Source organism: Egretta garzetta, unplaced genomic scaffold (genome assembly GCF_000687185.1).
Source record: "Egretta garzetta isolate BGI_Z169 unplaced genomic scaffold, ASM68718v1 scaffold136, whole genome shotgun sequence".
Lineage (NCBI taxonomy): Eukaryota > Metazoa > Chordata > Aves > Pelecaniformes > Ardeidae > Egretta > Egretta garzetta.
In genome coordinates, this window is record NW_009260066.1 from 2675744 (window position 1) to 2697121 (window position 21378).

At 39.0% G+C, this 21378-nt stretch overlaps 1 protein-coding gene across 6 annotated transcripts in view; it reads left to right on the top strand.

Annotated features, from left to right (window-relative positions):
• The window catches only part of XRCC4 (X-ray repair cross complementing 4), a 182749-nt gene that overhangs the window by 56319 nt on the left and 105052 nt on the right, over window positions 1-21378 (top strand). For all 6 annotated transcript variants that reach the window (XM_009641146.2, XM_035896607.1, XM_035896608.1 and 3 more), the window contains one exon: window positions 19924-20090. In XM_009641146.2, coding sequence (XP_009639441.1) covers window positions 19924-20090 — 167 coding nt within the window. The remainder of the gene's footprint in view (window positions 1-19923; window positions 20091-21378) is intronic.

The window sequence follows — 21378 nt, forward strand, 5'->3', positions numbered from 1 at the left end:
ATAATGTCCCTAAAAACAGTTTTGCAACTGCACAATTTTAGGTGCAATTCTATGATTTTCACACAATACTACCCTAAAGTACTAGCCTGTGAAACTTACTTTTATATAAGATATTGGTTAATTCCTCAAACGTTATTTAGATGAAAACAGCCGCTTTATTTCCTGTCTTAGAGATACTCATTATACTCTACAATATTTCCAACTGCAGAGGCTTTATTCTGTTGGTAGTGTGATTTTTTTTTTTTTTTTTTTTTTTCTTGGGAGTAGCTGTGTAAGTCTAGTTCAGACATGGCACAGGTGCTCGTGACTGTGATCTTTTGAGGTAACTGCCTGTAACTTCTGGTTTAGGAAAGAGAATTTGTGGAGGCAGTGAGTTGGACCTACTTAATTCTGTACACAGTAGATGGGTGATTCTGTACACACAGATGTTGGTTCTGAAGAGAGCAGGTAGTCTAAGATCCCACTCAGATGTATCTTGATGGCTGTTATTCTCCTGCTGTGGATGGTATCATTTAAAATTGAACATGGTTCTAGATATTAGACACAGATATAAGCAGGTGCACACTGAGGTGATAGAACCTTACAAAATGTCAAAAGAGATGCACAGGGCTGCTACCATGAATAGAAGACCATTTGCTGTAAATAAGTCATATTTACATAGTTTAAAAGGTTCAGAAAAGTTCTTCTAAATCATATAGTGCAATTTAGGATCTTTTTGCTAGTTTACAGTTGTTTCACTATCCCCTAGAGGAATACTGGCAATAGCTTCATTTGCTGTCTGGAGCAAATTTGCAATTTGCTGTTGTTTCTCTCAGCCCTTTATGAAGTCTTCCAAATCTAGGTGCTCAGATCTGTTAGATACAATCTTGCTGATAAGAGTGTGAAAACTTGGGAGAGACAATGTTCATTTTGCACTTTGGTGCAATTTCTGTTAACCTTTTAAACACCTTTTCTCTGTTTGCATTTGTTTTGCAAGTAATTAATTTGTAGTTCTTGAAGCAGGCATTTGATATTTTGGACTAGTCCACTTACTGTCTCTGTAGAATCTGAGCTTGCTGGAAGTTAGGCTTGGCAGATGGCACATGGGGAATTGCATTTGGTTTTTTAAGTTATACTTGTGGATTGTGAAGACTAAGTATTTCCAATTTATTTTTAAAGATTAAACAATGAAAATTCCTTTGCTGTGGAAGACTGCTTTGCAGGTGGATTTCATCATGCAGAGGCTCTTCATGATTATAATTTTTTTCCATCTTGGAAATTTTGTCTCCACGTTCATTTAGCATGGTATCATTCTCTCTTGAATTTCCAATATATTTGAATCATTACACTTCGGTAGATAAAGCCAAAATATAGAAAGAATGAACACAATGCATTTGCAAATCTTGGTGTGCTCTGACACATATTTAGTATTAGAAGTGGATAGCAGTTAGTTATGGGGTTTTTTTATATTCATATCAAGCAACATTTGCTCTAATTACCACCATCACTTTCAGCTGGCTTAAAGTAAGGGGAAAGAAATTATTTAGCATTGTTGAGCATCGTTACTTAAGTTTCATTTACTTTCATGATTGTTTAAATCTTGGACTGCTAAAGAATCTAGCAAGCTCAGAGCTTGGTCTGGGTGATATCGACTACTGACTACAGGATGCTAGTCTTGCAAAGATGAAATCATGTTCCTCACTTTGCAAGTCAGGAGCAGGTTATTGACATCCCGGCCCCGCTCTCCCTCCCCCCCGCCCCCTTTATTTTTTTTGTAATGAGTTCTTATACTTTGGCAGTGAAGAGCTATTCCAGTCTGCTGTGTTGCTGCTCTGGTTCATCTCTCACTTGTGTTTGGGTGGGCTGGTATAGTCACTTTACACTACTTGCTTTGCAGTCTGGGCTATTTCACGCTACTAGTTGTTCCACTTCAGCTGTGTAAGAGCTTGAAAGCTCTACTGCTTTAAGCTTACAGCTCAGAATAAATAATCACATCTTATGTGTTTAAACTAGCTGTCCCAGAATGTGATACAGCTTCTTTTCAAAAGTTGTTTCATGTATATCCATGTGCTTTGCGTGCACAAGACTGGATTTGCTTAAAGGAGCAGTTTCATGGGTGTTACCTGTATATGCTTAAGAAAACCGTTACTGATCAGTTTGGTAGTTTCAGAAATAGTGGTGGATCTTCTTTTTGCTGCTTCCTCAACTGGGAATAGATTTAGATTTTATTTGGGGCAGCCAGTTTTTGCAGAACTTTAGCTCACCATGCAGTGAACCGGGCTGCTAAGAACCTCAGTGAAAGTTGTATTTGGCAACTTGGAGATAACTGCTTGCCTGAGGAGAGTTCAGGCCATGTAAGTACTCGCTTCAATCCTCATGAAAAAAGAACCTACATTAACATATTGGATCCTGTTTAACTGGAGGCATTCCATTGTCTCACTGAGCAAAGTCCCTTTGACAGTGGAATACTGTATTAAAATTAAATAAAACTTTTAAATTAAGCTTTTTACTACTCTCTCCATGTGCAGGCCTCTAGGTTGGGCCCTTGTCTATGTAGGGTGGTCTTTGAGTCACAGCCTCCTGGAGAGGACACAGATCACCAAGTCACCAAAACCAGAACCCTGACTTGAAAAATGGTTGAGTTCTCAGTAGTACCTGTGGTTCTTCACAGACATGTTGTCTCCATAGATCTTCCTTTACTTATATTAGCATACTATTTTTTAATGCTGATAACTGATGGTTAACATATGATATTAAGAGGCATTTTGAGCTTTAAAGGAAAAATTACTTCTCCATCTTTGGCTATTGCTTGCACTTGCTACTGTGTATGTTCTTTTCCAGTTCGTTGCTAACTGAAGTATATATGTTTATTGAGTTTTGCCTTGTTTGCCACCTGTCTGCACTGTTTTTTGTTTTTTTCCTTGTTGAACATGTTAAACAGCACTGGGCCAGTTGTAGTTTCTTTAAGTTACTCCACTGCTAGTACTTCACTATTCTGGAATAAGATAGTGGGAATTTTTAAAACAAAACAAACAAACAACCCCCCCCAGAAAGCCCATACACACACACACACACCCAACCTAAACCAAACCAAACCCAAATAAACCCCACCAATTTCTGATTCATAAGAAAGTTTTAGTTCTTCTGCTGTTACTATTATAGACTCAGGGATTTCAGAAAATTAATGGATTCTCCCTTTTGCACTGTTTTGATAAAAATATAATACAGAAATATAACAGACTTGATAAATGCTGTTTCCCTCTACTGAAATTGTGGTGAAGGTAAGATGAAATTCTTTGGTTCTTTCCTGCATTGAGCCATTTCTGTGATAAGTAGAACGTACTGCTGTTGGCCTCTGAAATGTCTGACAAGCATCTGGGGCTGTCCAGAGGGAATCTGCCCATGCCTCTGGATTTGAAGGCATAGAGCTCCTCCTTTCTAATTACACTGTAGTATAAAGGAGCCTTCACTCTTTTCCCTGGCTCTGTGAAAATTTTTGCATCTGTTCTGTTGTGCAAATAATTTGATGTGACTGTGACCTGTGGATCTAGGCGATGTGGTTTCATGATGCTTCACCTGAGCTTGTAGTCTAACCAGCAGCCACAACGAATCCTGCCAACTGGATGAGCAGTCATCAGAGAGAAAACCATGCCATCAGGTTAAACGGTGCACAACCTAATGACACAGATAACTGTAGGGTGGGAAGAGTAGGTGGTCTGTGCTGTTGTTTCATAGCACTATCAGTTGAAACATTAGTAATTGGCTTGATTGCTTTTACTACTGGCACTTGTTTCTAATGGTTTGTAATCATCCTAGTGACGATTTCTCAGTCCAAGTACCAAATATATTCATGGTATCTTTTGCTACAGGTATAATGAAGGAACCTCTTTCACTGTCTCATCTGAAGAATAGAAACAACTTTCCAAAGTTTCCAAGCTTGCAGAACTTCTGCAGGACTGGTTCAGGAATTCAGATCCTAGTGAATTAAAATGCTGTGGCTTCAACAGGCTGTATATTGACATGTCCTAAAACACCACCCCTTGAAGTAGTCGGTTGTGCTCTATAGAATTCTAATTGTGAGAAAGAAATGCCTTCCTCCTTCCAGGATTGTCTTGGCTTCAGAAAACTTTAATTCACTAGATACTTTGTAACAACAGCTTTTGCAAATAGTATTATGTGGAAAAAAGTAAATGTTTTGTTTGTGTTGCTAGCAACCACTTCAGTCTAACATTTTTGTCTGTTAACCATATTTCTTTTGTGGATGAGAATATATAAGATTTCGGGGAAAATATTTTCTAATGGCATCCAATCCAACTTTTGATCTCAGTAAAAACTTCCCTTATGAAAAGACACATATTTTTAAGCATTAGGTTTTTCGTAGACATGAGGGTTTTTTTTGCTTTTTAGATATACATGTGTATATATATATGTGTATATAAATTTTGTGGATCTGAATTTTCAGAAAAAGCATTATTTTTTAATTGATCTTTATTGGAAATTTAATACAAGTTTCTTGAATGCAAAACTTTTGCCTTCTGTTATCATGTTAATAATCCATGTGGAAAAGTTATTTGCTAGACTGGAACAAGCGTGGAGTTTGTAGTGCCAATGAAAGGATCCGACGTATCGACTTAGTAGTTACCTTGAATCAGTCCATGTTCTGAAATGACCCTTAACTATGGAATAAAAATGTCGTATTTTAATTATTCTTGCATAGTAGAACGCGTTACATGGTATTTTTAGCAGTAACATTTAGTCTTAAATCCTCCTCTATCACAGTGAGTCTGGGTAATGCCAGACTTGAGAAGGGAAACCTTAATTTGATTCCCAGAGCATAAACAAGATTTTAGTAAATTCCCTTTTGTTCTGACTGCAGGGAAACCACTGAGAAATGAACTACCCTTTTTGGTGTGTATTAATTTGTTCCTTTATGGAGCCCGGGACCAAAGCAGTATATGTGTAGTAAGAAGAGTTGAATACTAGCATCCTGAAATGAAGTGTAGTGATGCTGTAGATCCTCCTTGAAGGCCAAAACTGTGAGTTTTTTCAATACTGTGAGCTGCTACTTAGCCTGGACAATGTGTAATACAATATTTTTCCAAAGTCATTCCTATATGTGTAAGTATTGTGTATCGAACATCTACTGGCCTAGAGCAGTTACAGAGAATAACTTTTAATAATTACGTCTTAATTCCTTAACTTCCCAAGTCATCTGCAGCTGCTGTTTCATTATACCCCTCTGTTTAGATGAGCATATCCATAGGAAATTGGGTAGAAGACTGGGAATTTTTTGCCGGGAGTTGTAGTTTTCAATGTAGTCATGCAATGGTTCCTGTAGACGCTTTGAGAAAAATAGCTCCAAGGATGATATGCATCCTGTCTCTTTAGGGTTGAAGACCTGCTGCCACCGCTACTGAACCCATAAATGGTTCAAGCCTGAATGATCTTCCTCATGTTATAATTTCATGCAGGAGCTGGGTTTGCTTGGTGGGTCCTTGTAGGAACTACCAGATGGCACTGTGGTCACAAATGCTCTGCTGTTGTTGGAGGGGGTATTCTTGTGAAAAAAGAAGGGGAAAAAAAAAGCACATACACCCCCCACACCCTCCCTCCCCCCCTGCAAAGTGAAAATCTTTGTTAACTGTAAAAATGTATATTCTACTATTAATACACCATTTTAGGTCCACATAGTCTAGAACAAGTTTTGGTTGTCAAATTCCTGCATCTCTGACAGCGTTTTATAAGGACCTACAGGCAAATACACCTTGATTTTTTTTAAATAGTCCTTCGACTGTTTTTTTAATGCCTACATAAAATAAAGATGTCATGAAAGCGGTTGTAATAATGTAAATTCCTGCATGAAGGCAGAAAAGCCGTATATTGAGGAGGGCTAGCAGGGCTTAGCTTCTGTTTGTAGGATCTCACGCTGCATATCTGTGGAGTAATTTAAGTCTTATAGGGGGTTGGAGAAGTCTCTTGCTGGAGATGAAATTGAACAGTAAGAAAAGGGGCATAAGTGTAGGCAGATAAACTCAGTAAAGTTCATTTCACATGCATTGCGTTCCTGCATCTGAGCCAGTGCTTCTTTCTTTCTACAGGAAAATAGGAGTTTGGCTTTTTTGTTTGTTTCTTTTAGATTCTTGGATGTAAAGAAATATGCTGTTCATATTTTATAATTTATAGAAGTGTTTATGTCCTTCCGTGTAGTTAACACTGTTTGGAATTTTGGCTTTACTGGTGGCTTGTCATATTCGCTACATACATCTTGTGATGCATTGAGTATTTCCACGTTTGTGGGTGGGGCACAGTGTCCACAGGTGTTCACCACATAGCTCAGATAGGTGAGTTTAGTACCATAGAGGAAAATCTTCAATCTCTTGTTTTCTTGAATGGGATAAAATAAGTCCATTCAATGAAGTATTTATTAAATAGATGTTTGGATCTTAAAGGTTTTAGCAAGTGGCTGTCAACGTCCTGAAAGGATCTTGTAAACAAAGGGTAAAAAGCCACCCTGAAAACAGTCAATGGTTGTTCTAAATGAATCCTGTGTTATTACTCACAGTGGAAAATTGTTTGTAGTACTTAGTTGGGAACACTTTTATATTTTGCCTTGGTCTAGGCATTATCTCATGCTTATTCACGTGGTTATACATTTACTTTCCAAGCAAAAAAAAATCATGTGCAATCATTGAGCTGTTAAGTGTCAGAATACAGCATATTCAGGGGAGTCAGACTTAAATTACTGCAAAATGTTGGCATGTTAGTTCCAAGGGTGTATTCAAGAAGCACTTTATAGTTTCCATTACTTCCCAAACCTAAAGGTCAGTGTTTGAAGGGAAGTAGCTCCCAAGACAAGTTGTCTTCATATCTGACACTTATTACTCCAGACATTTCAGTTATGTTTTATTAAAGTTTTTAAAGAAGGTTGCAGTCTGGGTTTCACATGTAGGAATATGATCAGTTGACAGGTAGTTTTAAAATACTCCCATTATGCAGCAGCTAACACATAATGTGGTGGTGTTTTTTTAATCTTGGAAGTATTAATCATTCATATTTTGTTACCTTGGAACTTTTACTGACAGTAGTATCACAAGCACTCCTGCAAGCCTTGCTTTTATTTTGGGGATCTTTTGCTAAAAGCACATTTATCTGGATCTACCTTTCATAACACTTGTTATGAAACTTTTCTGGAGGTTATTGAAAGGGTTGCATGGGTTTTTTTCAGTGTGTTCATGCTGTGCAATCATTGTGATTAACTGTTCAGAAAAAGAGCTTCACACTCCCACTTTTAAGATTTTTCCTTAAATGAGCTTTGTTCTGGAATAATTTTTGAGTTGGAAACCTGGATATAAATGCAGACTACTTGACAAAAAAAGGCCAAGAGATTAAATTAAAAATCCTTGACAAGCATCCTTTCATACTTTGAGAAGACTCAAGCCTCAAACACCAGTTTCTATGTGAAGTTTGTCTGTCAGTTGATTTACAGTAATGGCCCATGTTCTGTTCTTAGCCTGTAGGAAGTGCATTATGATTTAAGCTATCTTTTTAGGCTTTTCCCTCTGAAATCTAAGTTAATATAGTTGTGAACTGTTCATGTATTTAAACCCTGGGACCCGTATCCAGATGTGTTATCTGGAGTCTGTTGTATTATTGCCATGCTATAAGTTACATGAAAAACAAGGGAAAAAACAAGTTTAGATCTCCAAGTAAAGCTCATTTCCTAATTCATTTAAGCCAGTTTTTAAAATAATAAAATGTGCAAGTGTTTTACCCTGCTTCCTAAGGAACAAAGCTTATGTGATCAAGCTGTGTGCCTCTGCTGACTGCCAGTCTCTTACCTCCTCCCCCTTCCCCCCAATAACTTTTGAAACTACTGGCCAATTTCAAACAGATTTGACAGGAGTAAAGGTCTCAAAGATATCGGGTTCCTACTAGTTTCATGGAAATAGGTGGCTGGATGGAGAAGAGAGACCCTATTCATATGTCTGCTTTGGAAAAAAACTGTGGAATGAGATCAACTGTATTATTAGACACTAGCAAATCCTCATGGGAAAGAGAAGTTATGAATGCCCTAAATAAGGGAAAAGCTTTGACTGGATTTCTCACCTTCTTAGTCTTTAGGGGATCCAGCACAAGAGTCATGACCATAGGAAACCAGGCTTCAGTAGTTCCATTGCTCACAGACATGCTTGCTACGCAGCAAGGTAGGAAAGTATCTGATTATTCCTGGAGCCTTTGAATTAATGAGGAAAAAGATGAAGAAAAAAAAAAGATCTTTTAAGGATGTCCTGCTTCAGTTGTCTTTGTAAACTCACTTCAGAGGCAGACCGGTAGCAGAGAGTTGAATGGGTAGTATTGCCTGAAGTATAGGAGGGAACAATAAAAGAGGAGAAGCATAAAAGAAGGTTGAATGTAAGCATAAAATGCAAACCTGCCAATTTTTGCATGAAGTAATGATTTCATCGCAAATTCAATAACCTGCTTGGATTGTTTGGCCTTTACATAATCACAACTCTGTTATCACTGTTTGTAGAACTATAATGTATACTTGCCCATCCCATATTTATTATTCTAATAAGTAACTAGTGCACCTGATCTTTCTGGAGCTGTGCCTTTGGCCTTTTACTCCAGTTGCTCACATGTTTTTTAGTGAAGTGAAACAGTGTGTCTGACTACTATTGGGAAAGAATTGGAAGTAATACTTAATATTACAGATGCTGAGTATTACCGCTGCAGTGCATTTTAGTATTCAGTGTATTTTTAGTTTTAAGGAATTCTGTTACGAAATGGTGAAGAAAGTTGAGGAGAAAAATAGTAGCAGCTTTCTGTAGCTTAGCACCTTGAGAGGTGAATATTGCTTTAGTGTGAATGCTCTATAACTTTCCTCTGTTTATGCGTTTTTTGAAATGTAGCTCACTTTTTAGGAAGGTATTATTTGGGTCCTGTTGATATATATGAGTTTAATGGGGGGGAGGGTGAGGTATTCTCATGAACAACGATTTTTAGAGTAAGTTTCAGAAAGCTATTACAGAGCACTTTAGGGTAGTGAATCATAGCCTGGACGGATCTTGACCAGATCATGTCACAGCTGTCAAAATTCAGTAGCTAAAGACCGTTTTAGCACAGGTGGGATTAAGCTTCACAGAAGTAGCTGATTGACCTAAACCATGATGTTTCTAAGGAGTGTAACGGTTAAACAAGGAAGTTTTCCAAAGGCTTTAAAGACAGACATACAGATATAATGCTGTTCATGAAAGAAATCAATGAGTTTCTTGCTCAGTGTCTTCCTGGCACTCACACAACTCCTCTCACCCACCTACATGGCTTGCTGCTTTTTTTTTCTTTTTCAAAACAGGGGTATTTAAGTCATATTGATATACTTACTATTTTTAGTTACCATTTTTATTCCAGAATGATCTGAAGAACAGGCCTCCTGAAATATACATAATCCCCATATCCTGCCGATTCTTACAGGACAAATGTGGCGGGGTGAAAGAAAGAAATGAAATGTGCATATAGACTGAATATTGATGATCTTCAAATGTCACATAAGTTCTGTATTTATTTTAGACTGTGTATTTGCACAGTCTGCTTAGCCATGGTATATATTCAGAATTATCTAGAATAGAATATTTCAGTTGTAAGGGACCTGCAATGATCATCTAGTCCAACTGCCTGACCACTCCAAGGCTGAACAAAAGCATGTTGTTAAGAGCATAAGGGTATTGGCCAAATGTCTCTTAAACACTGACAGGCTTGGGGCATTGACCACCTCTAGGAAGCCTGTTCCAGTGTATGACCACCCTCTTAGCAAAGAAACACTTCCTAATGTCCAGTCTAAACCTCCCCTGGAGCAGCTTTGAACCATTCCCACACATCCTACCACTGTGTACAATTATGGTCATCCACAGTCAATAAATGCAAATTCTAATTGGGAAGAAGCTTGTATGATATGAGGAGTAGAGAACCTAACGTGTTAGCCAAAGCTACAACCTTGAGCTTTAAAAGTTCAAAAGAATAAATACTGAGAGAGAAAAATAATTATCAATAAGTAACTGAATCTGAACACTAGGGAGGGAAAAGAACACTATAAGCCAAGGAACAGTGTCTGTCCAAGAGCAAATGGATAGAAGTTGGGTGTGTGTGTTTAGGAGGCAAATTAGAATAAAGTCCCCAACAGCTTTCCAACTAGACTAGTGAGATCAAGAAACTTTGATTCCTATATGAGAGGGTTTATGTGACATTTTCTATCATTGCAAAGAATTGGTCTTACTGAGGTTTCAGGAAAAGTATGTTCAGATTTTGGTACAATATCTAAATCTTCAAAGATGTCTTCCTCCTCTTTCCCCTGAACAGCGTGGTGGGATTTTACATTGAGAGCTTCTTGCTAAAATTAGAGTCAAAGTACAGCGCTTCTGAGGATCTTACTGAATTTCAGGGAGGTCCAAGTAAGCATAAGTGATTTAGACTGCTGAGCAGAGCTGGCTTTTCATTTTACTGTTTCTCCATCACAAGAACCCATTCAAGTCCACTGGATCAGATGTGCTGCATCCAAGGCTACTTAGAGAGCTAGCCTTCATGAGACTAGTCCCTACCAGATTTGAAAGTTCAGGGATTGGGAGGGGTCCCTAACAACTGGAGAATGGTAAATCTTCTGACAGGCTTCAAAAGATTCTGTAACGATGCTGAGAGAAACTGCAGTCTGATCAGACGGACTTTGATTTCCAGGAAGGTCATGGAGCAACTCCTCTCAGCATATTCCTGTGCTTATGAAAGAGAAGGTGGTGACTGGGAGCTGTTGGCATGGATTTACCAAATATAAATCATGCCAAACCATACAGACTGCCTTCTGTGATAGAACAACTGGATTTGTGCCTGAAGGAAGAGCAGAGGATGACATTCTTCTGGACTGTGGCAAGGCTTCCAGCACGGTATCCCACAATATTCTTATGTCTAAGTTGGGCCATTATGGTCTGGATGGGTAGAAAATGAGACGGGTAGAAAACTGGTTGGGTTATGGGACTTACAGGGCAGTGATTAATGGCTTGTGTGGGCCTGGAGAGCTGCAGTGGTCTCTCCAGGGGCCTGTTCTGTTTCATATCTTTATCGATTACACAAAAGGGGTGATAGGATGCACATCCTGGCTAGTATCAGGAATAGGGTGGCCAGCAGGAGCAGGGCAGTGATTGTGCCCCTGTACTCAGCACTGGTACACCACACCTTGGATGCTGGGTTCAGTTTTGGGCCCCTCACTACAGGGAAGATGTTGCATTGCTGGAACGTGTCCAGAGGAGAGCCACAAAGCTGGGGAGGGGTCTGGAGCCCAAGGCTGATGGGGAGCGGCTGAGGGAACTGGGGGTGTTCAGCCTGGAGAAGAGGAGGCTGAGGGGAGCCCTTATGAGGGAATGGGCTGGCAAGAGCCCCGTGAAAGTCAGCGGACAAATGCAAAGCCCTGCCCAGTGCCAGGAGAGCCCCTGCCATGGGGATGGGCTGGGGAGCAGCTCTGAAGGTAAGGCCCTGGGTCCCGGCAGGCAGTGAGCTGAGCCCGAGCCCTGGCAGCAACGGAAGCCAACCACATCCCGGGGCATGTCGACAGAAGCACGATTAGCAAAGTGCATCAAGGGGCTATCCCTCTTTATCTGGCATGAGTCATTTTGATACAGCATCCACTTTTGTGTTCCCAGCACAAGGGGAACACTATCAGGAGGTTGAACTGGAGAGCTCCAGAGGTCCTTCTCAATCAATGACTCTATGAAGAGCTTTTAGGACAGGAATCTGCTTCCAGTCTGGCCCACGCTGCAGAGTACAGGTTGATGAGGGATGGGTGGAATAATTTATAAGCCACCTTCAACCTTATTTCTGCCTCTTTCCCCAGCACCCAGATATTCCCTCAAAAGGAAAACCTGAGAGTTCCTTCCGTAGTGTGCCTTGGTCCTTAATCTAGTAAAATGCAGTGGCTTCTGCTACAAACCTGATAGAGCACTATTCCAGGGACTACTGCGGTTGCCTCTGCACTAGTAAATTAAAATTTCCTGGGAATGTTCCCAGGCACAGAAGCCAACTGGCAGGGAACTGCCGATATCTGTGTGATTAAACTCTCTGCCTCCAGAAGAGGGTGGCTGCATGCAAGCTGCCCACCCCTGGGATGCTCCAACGCCCATGGTGTGCCCACAGAGTTTGGTGAGGTGGTCGCTGGCACAGACCAAGGACACACTGGGGGCCATTCTGGTGCTATAGATGTATATACTACTACTGTATTCCCGTACCTGGTGATGTTCCCAATTTCTGCTTAGTTTACAGTGCAGATGTAGCCTCCTTGCCCTGCAGTTACAAGGGGACCATGGTGCCATGGATGTGTGGGTTCAAGGGTGTGAGAAACAGCAAAGCGCTCTCCAAAATATTTGGGAACCCCTGCCATGCAAAATAGTGAAAGCAGGTGGAATTTCATCAGTTGATGTGCAGCTAATACGATGGCAATTTATGTGGAAGATTTCTGCAACGTGTGGTAAAAACCCGGGAAAAATAACAATCACTTATGTCAGCTGTTTTGCTCTAGAATAGATGTAATGTCTTCGTCAAGAAGGAAGATACTTTTTTTTTGAGGATGAGGTAATACTTTTCTCATAAATAACATTTCAGGAGGGAGAGGCAAGAGTGGAGAAAGGCAGGATTTTTATCTTAAACTTGGTTTTTATAACTGGTGATCATATTTTTATACTGACTGATGTAACCGGCAAGATTTCTTGGCTTCCATGCTACTTTGTAATTTGTCTAGCTTCCTAGAGTTTGCTGTTACAAAAGCAATTTCTGCTTTCACATTGTCATCACTGTATTGTGCAAGTCTAGTGTACTCGTTTTGTTACCACACCCAGGGATGTCATGGTTACCGTTGAATGATTTCCCTGGAGATAATAGTGGCACAGCTTTAAAAAATCAAGACCATTCACTGATTGACTTAAGAAATAAAAATGGTATAATGCTTTCCAGATTCAAGCTTGTAACAATACTTTCTTTGTATAGGCAACTAAGTGTCAGCATCATTCATTTGTAGGTCATATTCTTTAACCCCGTACATGAATTTTCATTAACATTTTCCTCTTTAGAATTCATAGGTATTTTCATAGCGAAAACTTACTTTTGTCAAAGTATTGATTCTATCTTAGTTCAGAGCCTGTGCACACATGGAGTAAAAGAAGTAGCTGATATTTACTGGCAGTAGCGAAGCTGATTCTGGAAATCACAGCCTGTCCGTCTTGCGTGAGTTCCAGCTCTCGGCTGAGAAAAGAAAGCTGCTGTGTCTTACATTGCCTGTTGTGTAATGCAAGTGTATAAAAAACATCTTACTTCTGAATTAATGTAACATTCAGTGTTGTCCTGTACGTTATGGCTAATCTCTAACTCTGTGGTAAGGAATTTACTTTCAGTACCAGGCATAGGCAAGGTCATCACTAGGTGACCTCAGGGTAGTTTAGCTGATAGCTTTTAATATCTTGTCCTCGCAAAATTTTATAGGTATAAAACTGTGCAAGTGTTGAAAAATAAGTTAGTAAAGCCTTTGTTTTGGTTGGGTTCTTGAGACTTATTAAGATGGCTTTTTGAGTGTTGAAAACATGGTTTCAGACTGGGATATTTATTAATAAAAACCACCCTGATTGCTCCTCCATCCTCCCTAGTTCCCAAAGACCCAGCTGAGCTGGCATTAATAGGTAGCACGGAAAGACCAAGCTCTAGTAAGACTAAGCTCTATTGTGGAAACATCCCTCCCGGCGTAGCTCCCTTCTAGCGTAGGAAAGGTGTTGAGAGATGCTCGGGATGGGGCAATGACAGAAGGATCTGTTGTTGCATGGGTCTGCAGGTCTTTCCCGCTTCAACGCAGGGGTCACATCTGCTGTTACAGACAGACTGCAGGTTGTGATAAAGACAGAGAGGGACTACACAGATGCTCCATGCTGGTGGGCTGTGGAATTTTTTTCCCCCCCTCAAATTCTTCATTAATATTTCCCTGGTGAAAGGACATTTGCTCAGACAATACCTTGCAGGAGGCAGCATCTGTCTGCAAGGATGTAGATGTTATTAACCATGCTAACCCAGTTGATTGTTAACACAGTCTGAAATACTATGATTAGAAGCAGAGCGCAAGGATCTCTGAGTCCTACTCTGAAGGCATAGGAGAAGTGGAAGATGGGTGAGGTGAGTTAGAGATGATTCTGTTACAGGCTGTAGGTTGGCTCGTGCAATTAAAACTCCATCAATTAGTTCATACACTGGAATATTTTAATTTCAAAATCAGACCTGAATACCTGTAAGTGTACTCTCTAAAAATTATTTGTTAAATCATTTTCAAAATAGAGAAGGAAAAAGCAAAATATGGGTTAGTTTTTAAGTAGATAATGTAAATAGGAGAGAGAGAGAGTGCCACTATATGGCTGCTATAGCTTGCCAGAAAAAGAAAGGATAAAATCTATCTGTCTACATAATTTTTTTTTTCTACCTCATAGAACTATGGAATTCCTTAAATACATTTTGGGTAACAAACACTGTTAGAAAGGATTGTCAGGATACTTAAGTAATACAGGGAGAAATCATGGCCAGCAATGCAGATGCAATGAGAGTTTCCAGAGTGAATGTTTTTTTCTTATAGACTAGTATGTCATAATCAAAAATTGTTGTTATTGGAAATTAGCTCACTGTTATTCTCTAGCTTCAGATTCTGCCCCAGAAAAGAGAGCTTGCAGACATTGCTGTTTAAATGGCTTTTCCTTTCATTGCATAACCTTTGATAATTATAGCTGTTAGATATAACACTAATTTCTAGTGGAATGTAGTAATGCTAAGATTATACAACATATATATATGTCTAATGCTAAATTAAAATCCACCATCCCTATAGAATAAAGTAATTTTCATGTAGTTTTAGAATTTTCAATGAAAAAATATGTTGGCTCATATTTTAATGACTTTTTTTTCCTATGTGAAGCATCTTCCTGTAAACATCAGTAATTAAAAGAAAAATTACTTGATAAGCTTTTCAGTTTAATTCCAAAACATTTTCTGTCTTATGGTTGAGATCACTTCTTTCTTCCCCTGTGGAAGAAAAGCAGTGGGCAGGGTGAGAGGTGATGGGAAAATGACACTTTTGTCACAAGCTTCTAATTCTTGTTTTTATTTCTAAGCTTAAAATACTGGTCTAATGGATAAGTGCCGAGTGTGATTTCTGATTAAGGGAACACAACTTTCTAAATGATTCTATGGTCATCTTCATGTGTCTTTAAAAAACAACAATTAAAAAAAAATCCCCAAACCCAATAAAACAGATATTGAACTGGAGCAGTATATCAGTCACAGTCAGTCTGTTGTCAGCTGGGACCTCTAGCAGATCTGCTCATTTTCTGTATAAATGAAGTGTTCAGTGCTTCACTGTTTTACATAATGTTTTCTTGAATGATCTGAAAGAGGAAGTAGAAAGCACATTAATTACATCTGCAGATGATATGAAGTTAAGAGAGCTGCAGCAGCTGGGAGAGCGGCAAGAAATATAAATTGATCTAGAGAGCAGCAATGTGCAGGAATTTACAAAATGAAGGCTCGCCTTGGAAATGTGATCCAAATTGTAGACATGCTACATGTAAAGTCAGCTTAGTGAAGTGTTAATGTTGAGCTTTCACTCATGCAGTCAGCAACATCTATTTATCTTGATATCCCCCCCAGTTAACTGTTTCTTATGGTATCCTGATCGTTAACCACCTCTATTGAATCTTCCTAGAATTGTTTCCATTTCACTACTATGATTTTGTGGATGAAGGACAAATGACTATTCTTGGCTTAGTTGCAAGCAATATGTGGAAAAAATAATGCCTCCTTTTTAATGATTTTTTTTTTCCCCTAAGCACTCAATTTTAATAGAATTCTGTCTTAATCAGTGCTGCAAATCACACGTCTGTCCCAAATTTTGAATACTTGGATCTAAAATCGTGCTATTTTGTGCATCTGCGCCTTTACCAGTTTGCTTTCCAATTTGGGATGCCAGAGCAAAACTGTCCTGAGACTTGATTTTCTTTACATTGTTTTACAAATGGCTTGTGCTTTGCCTCGATGCTTTGGAAATGAAATGGATCTGGCTGCCTTTATGGCTTATCAGTCTCTTGGCACTGGGCTCTTTACAGGGGTGAATGCCAATCAGTTGTAATTTGCTCAGATAACAATGTTACTATTGTTAGTGCTAACATTTGTTAAATAAGTAGTGTAATAGCTCCTTGTAATAAAGAATTTCATGTTGAAGAAACAGACTAAGAAGGCTTTTTTGGTACACTTTCTGTAACAAACGTTCTGTGCGAAGAAGGCAAAGCAAAACTGCATGTCCAGTATCACGTTACTTCTGGCTTAATTAGGGCTGTATCTAAATGTCCCGTGTTTGTCTGCACTGGGATGCTGGAGGTCGCTGCAATGTAACCCAGAAAATTTGCTCCTACAACTATGTTAAGATTAGACAACTGGGAGGGAGGAGCAAAAAATATATGGAAGAATACTTATTTGCAGAAGCCTTATTATTTCTTTTTGGTTGATACGTGAGCACCTGCCTAATAGATTTAAACCTCCTGGTAATGGGCTTGCTTTACCTGTCTGCTAGAAATGGTCCACAGATCACAGTGTATAAGACACGGAAAGCAGCACAGTGAAGTTTCACGTAAGGAAGTGTGTAACAGTCAATAGCTTTGTATAGGGGCTGAATTAAAGACTAAATTAAAGACTGTTATGGAGTTAACTTTGAAACGAACACCTAAGGTGGCCAACCAAATTAATTGTGTCCCTGTAGCAATGTGGCAAGTCTGTCCAGCACCTCCTCTCTGTTGCTGCACACGTTAGCAGTGGCTCGTCAGGCTGGCTCGCATTTCCCACTCCGCTCTCTGCAGCGTGACATCTCCCATCTCCATTTTGTGAATTCATCAAAGATGGTAGCCTGGCTTGATTTCCTTTGGTGTATCAACTTTTATAAAAGAAGGACATTGTTTTTTCTAACAGATTTTCAGAAATCCTTTCATGGAAGAGGTCCATGAAGCTAAGGATGTATTTTGCAATTTTGAAACTCCACGTTGCACTAGCAGTATTGGTTTATGTAATATGTTTAAGTAGGAGGCTGAACTGGTGTTTGTTTATAATTCCAGTTGCTTTTGAAATGTGTGATGTGCATTTGGCATGATTTTGATTGTGAGTGGAATCAGGCTTTCAGCTGAAATGTATTGTTATTCACTTTATTTTAGAATTATTCGTATTTTATTCTTTTGTGCTGAGTAACCTGTCATTTGGACAATGCTGATTTGTCCTGATTGAACATATTTGTCTACACCTTATCTCAGTTGATTATATTAAAAGCATAAGACTAAAAGATGTGCTGCTTCTATTTCCTCCACAGTGTAAGTAGAAGATTGTGTTGCTATTTATCTGTGCTACTGTGCTTCTCTATCTCTGTGGCTAGTATTCAAGTGTGGCATGAACTCTTTATCTGTATGATATGGTGGTGGCTTGCAAGTGATGAAAAACAGTTTCCTTTACGCAAATGTCCATCTTTGTTAATGCTGTCAAACAGCAAGTGTGATATCCAGGGAATACGCGTCACTCTGTGGGTTACTGATAATGTAATCTAATTTCCAAAAATAAATTAAATGCATCTTTTCATCTCTAGCCATCAGATGTATGTAAGCTAAAGGAAAACAACATGTTAGAGACAGTACACATGAATTTGGAAGAAAGATCAGTGGCTAAGTTGAAATTAAACATTTGGGTTTGCCACATTTTCTGATAAATTAACCTTGTTGAAGAAGCTCATGATAGTATCATGTATTGTTGCAGAGACTTCCGCAGCTAAAATATCTTATCTAAGTTGAAGGACTGTTATTGTTTCAGGCAATGGCTTTAAAATCTTTATGAGCAATTTTTACAAGGCCTTTTTCAGCAAAACCTTATGCATAGTAGTCGTAAACTTCAGTTTTCAAAAAAGTGTTAACAAACACTACCCATTTTTTTCATGGATGTCTTTTATTTGGTTATCTGCCATGCAATCCCAAGTAAAATGAACTAAAGTGAGGAGAAAAATTAATGAAATGACATTTCTGATTTCAATAGGTGAGGTGTCATGACACAGACTGAACTCTTCCCTGGCATGTACCACTTGCATTTATATTTTTTTAAGATGTTGTTGCCATGTATTCAAGTTGAAAAGATGAGTAATAGTTATATTCATCATGAAATGCCACCAAAGTTATGTCAATTGTTTTAATAATTACAAGATGCGAGAGAGGACCCTTTCTCCTTCCACATACCCCTCACCAACTCGACATTTCTGCAGGCATTTCCAATCAAAGCCAAAGTCATTTTGATGCCTCCTTCCTGAAAGTTCTGTGTCTGCTGTAGTTTAAGCTGGCCAAAGTCTGGATTGTGTCATCCAACCCACTCTGCTTTTTTCTCTGGATCTGCTCCCTCAACTAGTTTTTTTGTCAAACTGGACAAATGGTGTTGCTGCTGGATGCGGAGAGGTGTCAGAAGAGTCCCCTATGGCTTCTGTAGGCTCTATCAGCTATGGAAGTGTACCTTAAGGTAGTTCAGATTCCTCATCGTCTACCCACTTCAGAGCACCAAAGTCAGCTCCTTCACTTCTGGTTTGCTTCTCTTAAGATAATGTGTGCGACCTTGTTCAAGCAACCGTAATATCGTTCCTCTTCAAACTGTGATGTCGAACATTTTTTATGTCTTTATATCTTCATCCAGCTTTGCATGTTCATAGCTTAGCTCATACTGTTTTGTGCGTACGGCTGAACTATATCTCCTTTAATGTAATAGAAACAACAGTTTTCTGTTGTTTCTGCCAGACCAGGCAGAACAAATCTGATCAGACCTCTTGTACATCCTACATGACATCCTCATTGCTGAAGAAATACAACTATTCATTAAAGATTCTATCCTTTAATCTCATTGAATTACTGAGGCTACCAATTTAACTGAAGGACTCCTTTTATTATCAAGAAATTGCTCTCTGAGGCCTGAAGGGGAAAACTTGTGAGCTAGTTTTCATCCATCAGGTGCATGTATGGATCATAGACAGGCATTTGTAGTGCTACTTTAAATCAAAAGTAATTAATCTTCATTTGTTTTATCAGTAATATTTATGTGGTTGTATCGCTGCTGTGGGTACCAGAACAGGCAGCAGGTTACTTCAGCTGGTTCCTTGGGCAGATAGCAAGAATGTGTTAGCAATACCGTTAGGTTTTCAGTTCCTCTGGTTCCGCATTACATCAAGATGTTGGTCTCTTCTCCTAGGTAACTACCAATAGGACAAGAGGACGTGGCCTCAAGTTGTGCCAGTGAAGGTTTAGATAGGATATTAGGAAATATGGAACCCTTTTCTTCACCAAAAGGGTTGTCAAGCATTGGAACAGGTTGCCCAGGGATGCAGTTGAGTCCACATCCCTGTGGGTATTTAAAAGATGGGTAGACGAGGTGCTTGGGGACATGGTTTAGTGGTGGACTTGGCAGTGCTAGGGTTGGAGCGATGATCTTAAAGGTCTTGTCCAACCTAAATGATTCTATGATTCTGTGAAAATGCCTTTTATATAAAACACTACTGACCTCCTCTGATCTGTACAAGAGCAGGTTGTTGCTATATCATGTTACATTTCTTGCATCTCTTCCTGCCCATTAGAAAGTACGTCAGTGCTTATGTCCTGTCCTGTGCCTATTGAATGATAGGTGACCATTAAGATATATTAGATGCATAAATAATTGGCATGTAAATTATTCCACAATTCTTCTTGTGACAAATCTATTGTATCACTTTGAACAGGAGGACTGAAAGTTATTTCTTATGCTCATTATGTATTGAAGTTTGTTGGAGTGAGGTTTTACAATCTTTCTAGTACAGATGAAGCAGCTCATTCTTTCCTTGTGTCCTAGTTTAGACTTGGATCTCTGAAGCTACAGCAAGTGTCAAGTCCGGCAGAAGTGGTTAAGGAGCTGATCGGTTACTGCCTAGACTGCCTGGGAAGACAGCAGGCGAAGAACAAGCACCTGCAAAAAGAAAATGAAAGGCTTTTCAATGACTGGAGCGACGTGGAGAAGCGGTAAGTTTAAGAGTGCATTCGCAGGTGAAACTTGAGAAACTCACAAGTCCTTACAGTGTCAGTGCAGGCTTTACTGATCAGCACTTTTGGAGTCATATACAGAAAGGTGCACACAAATTTTTCTCCTCTTGACAAGTGTTTTGAGCCCAGTTACTTACAGCACGTGTAGTTGTGGATCTTCCTATGTCAAAAATGCAACTGGTATTACAAACTTCACAAATGAAACCTGGTTTTACCTTTATGAAGTGAAAAAAAAGTAATCTCTTTTCTGTAGAATTCTCTCCACTTTCTTTAGGAAGCCTTCTTTCCATTATTTTCTATAATTCTTATGACTAGTAGTTTAAATTACATTTTTGAGTGGGGAATACGTTGCCATTGCTTCAATCTGTTTGCCTTGTCAAAGCAGACAGGATTGGAAAACAAGTGTGTTGCTACAGGAAAAAGCGCCATTATTTTGTGATGTTGGTTTTGTTTGGGTTTTTTTAATTGCCATTGCATTTATGATCTGAATTGTCTGCCACTGCACTCTGTAGTGAAGTAATCTTTGTTTATTTCAGTCAGCATAAAATGCTTAGCAGATACAAATCAGAGATTTATCTTGTTTTTCCATAGCTTTATCTGAAAAAACACATTTAGGAAGATTGATGAAAGAACGTAGCTAATTGGTGTTAATTTACCTTGAAAAAGAGAGCTAACTTTTGGGAGGAGTTAGTTTTGTTTCCCTCTCATTAAAATGACTAACAGTTTCTCCTGACAATCTCCCTGACAAGCATACGGCCTTCCTAAGTAGTGTTTTTTCTGCTTAACAGTTTATTGAACAATAGCGTATTGTATAACCAGTATGCTGTACTGCATTACACGCTAATGTGTAATAGGCATTAGTGCTTGTATCAATTTCCATGGTGGTGTGGCACTTTTAAAGAGTAAACCCAAAGAAAAAAAAAAATCACGTTTGCCTGACAGCCTTTGCTCTCAGAAGCAGTGTATTCAAGCTTTGAACACTGGTGGTTTTCTTTATAATTTTTATATTTTGAATAGCCAAAACATGATTTTTCAAAATAAATACTGAAAATTGTGTGGTCACCAAACTTTGGCCATGTCGGCTAAATGAAGAATAAAAATAATTTTAATCCAAACAGTGCTGTTTTTTTGTTTTTTGGAGTCGGTTTTTGTTGGGTTTTTTGTTTTGTTTTGTTTTGTTTTTTAAATTCTTTTTGCCACGGCCTGCTCTACCCCACTGTCTCTCTTTGCCGTTTTGGCTCCAAATGCTGGACCTAGTATTGTGAGT